The sequence below is a fragment of the Copadichromis virginalis genome, linkage group LG18 (genome assembly GCF_057382275.1).
Source record: "Copadichromis virginalis isolate Kocher_CV1m ecotype Utaka linkage group LG18, C_Virginalis_male_GT1.1, whole genome shotgun sequence".
Classification (NCBI taxonomy): Eukaryota; Metazoa; Chordata; class Actinopteri; order Cichliformes; family Cichlidae; genus Copadichromis; species Copadichromis virginalis.
In genome coordinates, this window is record NC_140635.1 from 23105834 (window position 1) to 23113887 (window position 8054).

Below are 8054 nucleotides of genomic sequence, written 5' to 3' on the forward strand. Positions count from 1 at the left end.
AAGAATCTACTGAAGCGCATGCGCGCAACAAATCAGATGAGCGTGTCGCTGTCGTTGTGAAACTGGTGAGTGTTTTGATAAAGTAATCTGTTTGTAGTCTCCTAAAATGTTTAATTTTGTGGCTAACGGATGTGGTCATTTTGCATTTTTAATATTCACTTTAATCATCTGTATTTGTTAAAAGCTTTTCATTTTTATTTGGTAGCACCATTAGCTTAGCATTAAAATTGCTAGCGCATTTAGCGGCTTTTGTATGCTAAAATGCTACAGCTAGCTAGATGTTGTTGGGATCATTCAGAAGAATGGATTTCTTTTTTAATAACGGGAAGAATCTTTTTTTGCTCGCTGGTAAATTGCCACCGATAACTTAACTTGGTCCTCTAAAAACCGCTGTTTGGGCCTTACTCCGCAGTGTTCATGTTGACTCTTTGTAAGGACGTTAGCATTGGGAATCTTCGTATAGAGGGGATTGTAATGACGAGTTGCTTTTAAAACAGGTTATATGACCCATATAGGTTTGAGCAATAAAAATGTGTCCAGGTTAGAGCCTTAGCTAAAACACAAGTAATAATGCAAATCTACACATGATGCTGTTGTTGTGCTACAGCCCTGGAGTGCAGGGTTATTAATGTGGACCTTCACTGGCAGTACTTGTTAGGGCAATGTAATATGGCCAAAAACATTTATCACGATATATATTTGAAAATTTGCGATAACAATATAACTGACGATATAATTGACGCGAGACAAAATATTTTAGAACTCCACAACTTTATCAGTGCAAAAAAAAAATCAATGTATTTTCACTTAAACAAGCAGCTGTTTTTTATGTGCATTAAAGTTATATAAAAATTTAACAGTGCAAATGCAAATTCCTTCCTGACAGTTTAACCAAAAGGCATTACCAGTGGAAATTTGCCGACATATCCTGAGCATAACCATGTATAATATCCATAAAACTTAAAAAAGAGGTTATACACACAATGCGGTAATATTATGTTGAAGCACAGTACATATTACTCTGCGAGGCTCCTGACTACGGTACCTGCTCCGACAATCCATCAAGTGGTGCGGCTTCGTAAAGGCGTACTAAAAAAATTTTTGACAGATTTTTGAGCGCCGCGTACTGCATAAAATCGGTACGGTAATAACGACGGCCCACTTGCATTCTCTACCAAAAAATGTGCTTTGGTGTATATCTGACGGATGAAAGCCAAACCAGTTCCACACCACTGAAGTTGCACCATTTTTACAAACCAATTCTGGTTCATCTGTTTCATTCAACGATTCGCTTTCGCCCTTCTCATTCTCCGTCACCACCATGCTTTTTCCGCCATGTATGTATGAAAACAAAGGCACTGCACATGCGCGTTTTACCCATATTCTTTTGCGATATTTCATTTTCTTATCATTGCCTAACATTATACCGGTATTATGAATGGTATGATATGGCCCAGCCCTAGTACTTATTGTTTTGTTTTTCACCAGGTAATCGGGGGAATCTATTTGGAGTAACTGTCAACGTTCGTGTGACTGTTTAAGTCCAAAACCTTACAAAAATGGATTTCCAGCATCGAGCTGGAGGGAAGACGGGGAGCGGAGGGGTGGCATCTGCCTCTGAGAGTAACCGTGACAGGCGAGAACGGTTACGTCAGTTGGCCTTGGAGACCATTGATATCAACAAAGACCCCTACTTTATGAAGAACCATTTAGGATCATACGAGTGCAAACTTTGTCTGACACTTCACAACAATGAGGTGAGAGACGCATAATGAGACATTTCTCTGTTAACTGAATTTGCTTTTATTTCTTGTCATCGGGGTGTCTTATTTGAAAAGAAAAATTAAAAAATGTCTCTCTGTATTTCAGGGAAGCTACTTAGCTCACACACAAGGAAAGAAACACCAGACCAATCTGTAAGTCCATACATTATCTGTGCTACAACACAGAAGTGCAATAGCTGTAACTTTATGTTCTGATTTAATTAAAGTGGCTGTTTAACACAAATGAGTCCCAATTTAAAACTTCTGGAGAAATTAAAATTTAAAGAAATGTAATTTTGAGGAAAAGCTTTTACATACATTTTTCAGAGCACGGAGGGCAGCCAAAGAAGCAAAAGAAGCTCCTGCTCAACCAGCTCCAGCCAAAGTGAAAGTTGAGGTCAAGAAGTTTGTCAAAATTGGTCGACCAGGATACAAAGGTAGGCAAGCTCTGGCATTTTATATGGTAGTCACAGTTTGGTTTATAATACTAGTTTCTTTAAAAAATGCATTGTTAAAAAAATTAACGTTTTCTTTTTCTTTTTTTTTTAAATTATTCACAGTGACCAAACAGAGGGATCCAGAGATGGGACAGCAATCTTTACTTTTCCAGGTTTGTATATTTTGAAAGAATGCACATAATCCAGTATCCTTTTGAGGCCACGTAAATAAGTTATTATTTGTGTGCTTCAAACCAAAGCAAAATGCTCACTTATTCTTTGGATAATCTGGTGAGTGTAAAGGGGCTTTACACTGAAACTGGGTCACAGGAACAAATCATAACCTCATGCTCTAACCTGCAAAGTTTCACAACACCACAACAGTAAAGGCCATGTGTTACTGACCTTCTTTTCTTGGCCCATCAGATTGACTATCCAGAGATCGCTGAAGGAATTGGACCCAGGCATCGCTTCATGTCTGCTTACGAACAGCGCATTGAGCCTCCCGATCGTCGCTGGCAGTACCTGCTTTTTGCTGCTGAACCATATGAGACCATTGCTTTCAAGGTGAGACCTGCACTTTTCTCTTCCCCTTATGTTTTTTTTTTCTTTGTCATTTTTTCCTTCACTCGTGTAATAACAAGATGTTTGCTGTTTTAGGTACCCAGCAGAGAAATTGATAAAGCAGAAAACCGCTTCTGGACCCACTGGAACAAAGAAACTAAACAGGTACCATGTATGTTACAGAGTGTCTGCCAGTAGAGTTATTGGGTCCAGCAGCCAGAACCAATGGGAGGGGTGAAGCAAAGTGGACATACTGTGTGTCAAAAACGGAACAGCTGAGGTGTAGATTTAGCTTCTAGCTGTCTGATAAGATGCGCACCTTGGGGAATTTTCCCTGTCTTTCCGTATGAGAAGTCAATAATGTGCCGCAGAGTGAGAGAGCTCTGAATCATTGTTTACCTCATTTACATGCAAACCTGATCTAATTAGTAAACAAACGTGGGTGAATGTCAGCCCGTGGGTGAATGAAGGTAAAACGGTCGCTTGAACTTGTTTATATTTCAAATTTTTTCAAGCTGTTATGCACAAATAGCAGTTGATGGGAACAGTGAGTCAATAAAGTGACCTTAATATTTGTTCTATATGTTTACCTCTTCATCTTAAAAATCCTTGTAAAAAGTTTCTGTGATACACTAGTTTGAACTAGTGGAACTCGTATATTAGTTTTCCTAAATTGTTTCTAATAGTGGAAACATGTCTTTAATTGTTCTTTTTTTGTTGTTCTATCCAGTTTTTCCTACAGTTCCACTTCAAAATGGAGAAACCTGTTACCCAGTCGAGCGGCCCAGCACCTGCTGCCACTGTGAAGCGTCCTCCTCCCCTTATGAGTGGAGATCACCCATCAAACGACTCTCTGCCCCCTCCCCCTCCAGGGGGAATGTCCATCCCTCCTCTTCCGCCTGGTGCCCCAGGAGCCCCTCAGATGCCCCCACAGATGCCCATGCCCCCCATGCCAATGAGGCCACCCCCTCCGGAGGGCCTTACATTAGCTAATAACTGATCTCTGGCCAGTGATCTGTTTTTAGTGATTTACCTTGATTTCTGTAATGGTGTGTAGTCGCACTGCCCTGCCTGTTTACAATGTCCATCTCCTTGTAGATACTGCAGTTATGTTTAGTTTTATTATTTCTGCAAAGGGTTAAAGTTCATGTTTATTGGAGTTTTCAGTCTTTGTTTGGTTTATGTAAATGTGCAGGGCAGTCTCTTACTGCAGCATCATAAATATGACCACACTCTTTTGTAATAATATCCACATTCTGGATATGGAGGTGTGATTGGAAGCTCGTATTTTAGGATTATGGTTTTGTAATTAAATGCTGTGGACAAACAGAAAATGTTTGTGTCATAAGAGTCTTTGATTTTATAAAGATATTCCACCAAAAGATTTCTTGAGTGTTCTTTAAATACTGAATCTCAGCTTTGCTTATCAGTGTGAAAACCTGAATTTACTGAGAGGACAGTTTTATTTAACTGGGCTCTCTTTAGTGGCTCTACAACAAGCTAAACTGGACAAATGAAGTCACTTGACACTTGAAGTCACTTCTAGCAACACACTGTTGACATTTTAACTGCATTTGAATGGATGGGCATAATTTATTCAGTGCCACCTTTCAGAACCAGAAAAACAAATTTGTTAACAAGATGCCTCGGTTTGAAATAAAGGATTTAATACACCAAACCACCAGAAAGCATCCAAATCTATAACACAGCACAAAGTCATGTCAGAAGATTTAATTGCAAGCACACTTTAAGGCTCAGATTTTGACAAAATTGCCACCTTTTAATAATGAATAAATCATACCAGCTGATGAGAAAATAGCTTCTACTAGAGTGAAATTATTCTTCTGGACTCTTTTTCTTTGTCTCTGACCTCTTATTTTCCTGAGCAACAGCCTCCTCATCTCCTGCATCTTCAGGATCACCTTTTTTGTCTCTACCTTTCTTTACTTTGATTTCTTCATTTCTGGCTTTCGTGGCTCTCCTGCCCTTTAAGTTCTTATCTCTTTGCTTTATGAGTTTCTTATCTGGAAGTGGTTTGTTTCTCAGAGCTCTTAATCCTCGTGCTGTTGCTCCTCTCTTTGATTTTCCCCTTTTAACCTCTCCATCATCATCGTCCTCTTCTTCCTCGTCATCAAAGTCAGGCAGCCACCAAAACACGACTTCCCACAGAGATGTTTCAGGCTGCCGGGGGAGAACAATCAAACAAAATGTTCACGCCACCTATGTTGATCAGCGATAATTTTTAATCGCCAATTTACCTCCGGCAGTGGTCTTCTGTGTCGCAGTGAGCCTGATCGCCTCATGGTCAGTCCAGTTTCTTCCTCTTCAACTGCTTTGTGACCACGTAAGGTTTCTGTTTTGGTTACAAGAAAGGATCACTCACTCACAGTAGATGTGCTATTTTCATACCTGAGTTTTCACTTTAGTTCACTGGTTTACTTGCCATTGAGCCTCTGAAAACCTGAGGTGAGCACCAGGATGGTAATGGCCACAAGCAAACAGCGGTTCAGGGTGACGTTCTCCCACGGGGTTTCGATCTGAGTCGGATTCTGAATGGACAAGGTTTTGTGCAAGGATGCTGAAAGAAAAAAGAAGTTAACAGGATGCACGGATCAGGGAGACAAGGGTAGGGGAGAAAGATGGGACTCACTTGGTTTGGGGAAACTGACTTCTCTGGTTATAGTCTTGGGTTCTGGTGCTGGCTGCTGTGGAGATGGAGCCATTTCCTATTTAAGAACAATGTGAAGGTTAATAAAAAACGTCTGTGAGCTGTGAGGGCTGGCAGCTGAGTGAGAAATTGTTAATGCTGGTTGTTTTCCAACCTACCTCCCTGATTTTTCTGGTAGCGTACATTTCTGGAAGGGACAGATGGAGATTTAATGAAGGGTGATATCATACACCATTAACAAAAAAACAAAACCCCAAACAGCCATGCACTCAATCTGGAACTGGTTTGTTTACATCTATTAACATATATTCATATACTTGTGCTGGCTGAACACATGTTTTTCAATTTTATTAACTCCTCTGTAGATAAACTACAAGTCATCAGTGAAAAATACTGTTCTGGTTGAAAAGACTGCAGGCATGCTGGGAGCTCCGGCTGGCTTTGAGCTGAATGTTAAATGCTATGTTTCCCCATCTCAACATGCACTTAGCACAAAGTTCAGGGTGAGGTTGATGCACTTGATCATTAACCAATAAAAGAACAAAAGCCCAGATTTTTATGCCCAGCGCAAAGTCAGATATGAGTGTGAGAAGCAAAACTGTCATGAAGCTGTTGGTGCTATTGTTTTCTACAGCCATTGGTGCTATTTGATAGCCTAGCTTGTTAGCCGTGCAGAGAACAATTCGACTTCTACACTGTCAAGACCAAACCAGCTAAACTGTGCAATAAACTGTGACAATGAGTCTGAAAAATGTTTCTCCAAAAAAAAAAGTTTCCAGAAACTCCTGCTGTAGAGGCCTCATAAACATATGACATGAAAATATGATACTTTCCTTTTTTTGTTTAGATTTATGTTTCAGAAGATGTTATTTTTGTGGAAATAAGCACAGTGCACCCCACTGCACTGAGAAATGATCCATCCAGCATGGCTGTGGCTCATTATCACTGTGTTGCTTTCCACCAGGAGTCAGATTTCGGTGGCTCCTTGTGCTGCTGTTCCCTAGTATTTATAGAGTTGTACGCATATCCTGTATTTGCAATGGAAGAAATCATTTATGCATAGTCATTAACAATTCAGTGCGTGTGTGTGTGTGTCGCCACCTGGTTTGCGGATCTGCCTAACAGGTTTCTGTGGAGGAGGATCTGCTCTTGGTGGCCATAACTCCTCTTCAAATGTTTCATAGCTTTCTTCCATTTCTTCCCTGAGAGAGATGGAGGAGAAGGAACATGGAAGTAGCAAATCATTTAAATTTTTCATGTTTTAGCAGACAATCACAAAAAGATCACAAAAGCTGCAGAGGCCAGTTCAGTTTTTTTAAGGGATGTTCTTGCTTTTTCTTAAGTTCTGAATGCGAGATAATTCATTGGATCGCACTCTTATCACAGTTGTTCTTATCACTATTCCTTCCCCCATAAAAAAAAAAAATCCTGATGTCTCATTGGGATTCAGTTTTGACTGCATAAAACGATACTAGTAAAAGGTCAACTTTGCCACTTTTGCATTAAATTAAAGCAGTTTGCTGACCTTAACATTTACAAATGAATACAGTAAGGGCCTTATGTGTTGCATGACATTTCTCAACAGACACTGAGGTAATGCCCTTCCAGGCCTATAAATAGGTAAAGCAATGGTACCAGCAGACAAATGGATACACACTATATAAATACACAAAAAAATTAAAGCCCTAATGTTTCTCTTATATTCTTGATCAATCTTTTCTGTGTTTCAGCTGTAAAGTCAAACCCCAATTGAAAGAATACCTACCTGCCTCAACATTTGGGGTCCCCTGGGCAGTGCTGGGAAGCCTTTGTCACAGAGCTGTTGTTCCTCCACAAAGATGGCAGCTGAGTTTCACTCTGAACTGTCTGATAGCCAAGAACAGGTGGCGGAGAATGAAAAAACAAAAAGGTATTAGGTGTCAGGCGCTGACTGAGGGAGGGCTGACATTAACATGCTTTATGCAACCACTAGATCACAGAGTGATGAGGGTGGGGGGAAATAACCAGTTCTGAAAAACTCTGACCCATTTTGGATAAATATCACTTTGTGTCCAAGGAGTCAAGGAGGAAAAATGTCAAAGTTTTTGAACAGCAACGTGCTGCAAACAGTGATTTTGATATTTTTAAGCAAATGGTCAAAAATGCTGCAAAAGAAAGGTGAGTGGGGTTTGAATTTTGTATTATTACTCACCAGCAGAGAGCGCTGCTGCGCTATTAGGGAGATAGAGTCTGTGGCACTTTGCTCTGCAGATGAGGCCTGTGGTCTGTCAGCCATATTAGCCGTCAAACAGACAGAGGGTCTGCCAAATTTCTTTTTATGAAGCTACATCTGCGATGCCAGCACTTCAGACACATTAGGCCATTTTGTCTGAGCAGATTATATTCATGCAGATGCTTTGCAGCATATTTCCTCTTTTTTCCCCTTGTTAAATTAATAAGACAAGTAGGTATTGTCATTCTGTGTGTGATGTGAAGCCTGGAGGCAAACTCATCCTTCTATGTGACATGGAGGCCACTAACAAGAAGCCACGCGAACAGATGTAAATCTGATTAGGTTATATCAGGGTTAGGTGGTTGCAGGCCACCTTTATGTGGGAGGGGAGAGGAAGTGTTGATAAACAG

At 40.4% G+C, this 8054-nt stretch overlaps 2 protein-coding genes across 3 annotated transcripts; one reads left to right on the forward strand and one right to left on the reverse strand.

Moving 5' to 3' along the window:
* On the forward strand, window positions 1–4146 carry sf3a2 (splicing factor 3a, subunit 2). The gene is made up of 8 exons (XM_085439332.1): window positions 1–65; window positions 1489–1757; window positions 1870–1916; window positions 2091–2200; window positions 2324–2373; window positions 2627–2767; window positions 2861–2929; window positions 3495–4146. Exons 2-8 carry the CDS (start codon window positions 1560–1562, stop codon window positions 3762–3764), a joined length of 885 nt encoding a protein of 294 aa, XP_085295458.1. The 5' UTR covers window positions 1–65; window positions 1489–1559; the 3' UTR covers window positions 3765–4146.
* A 264-nt stretch (window positions 4147–4410) lies between these two features.
* Window positions 4411–7306, reverse strand: LOC146687859 (uncharacterized). Of its 2 annotated transcripts, none has more exons than XM_085439333.1 (7): window positions 7202–7306; window positions 6534–6634; window positions 5591–5619; window positions 5415–5490; window positions 5208–5342; window positions 5023–5117; window positions 4411–4945 (listed from the first exon to the last, which is right to left on the reverse strand). In XM_085439333.1, the coding sequence occupies exons 1-7, from the start codon at window positions 7207–7209 to the stop codon at window positions 4601–4603; spliced, it is 789 nt and encodes a 262-aa protein (XP_085295459.1). In that variant the 5' UTR covers window positions 7210–7306; the 3' UTR covers window positions 4411–4600. The 2 variants fall into 2 exon arrangements, with proteins under 2 accessions (XP_085295459.1, XP_085295460.1); XM_085439334.1 differs by having other exon boundaries at window positions 7198–7306.
* Window positions 7307–8054: the final 748 nt, after the last annotated feature.

Coding starts and splice junctions, on each gene's coding strand:
- sf3a2 (XM_085439332.1), top strand. CDS start 1,560: ATGGATTTCCAGCATCGAGCTGGAGGGAAGACGGGGAGCGGAGGGGTG. Junction 1,917..2,090: donor AAGAAACACCAGACCAATCT/GTAAGTCCATAC, acceptor TACATTTTTCAG/AGCACGGAGGGCAGCCAAAG. Junction 2,201..2,323: donor TGGTCGACCAGGATACAAAG/GTAGGCAAGCTC, acceptor AATTATTCACAG/TGACCAAACAGAGGGATCCA.
- LOC146687859 (XM_085439333.1), bottom strand. Junction 5,343..5,414: donor AGTCAGTTTCCCCAAACCAA/GTGAGTCCCATC, acceptor TTTTTCTTTCAG/CATCCTTGCACAAAACCTTG. Junction 4,946..5,022: donor ACAGAAGACCACTGCCGGAG/GTAAATTGGCGA, acceptor CTCCCCCGGCAG/CCTGAAACATCTCTGTGGGA.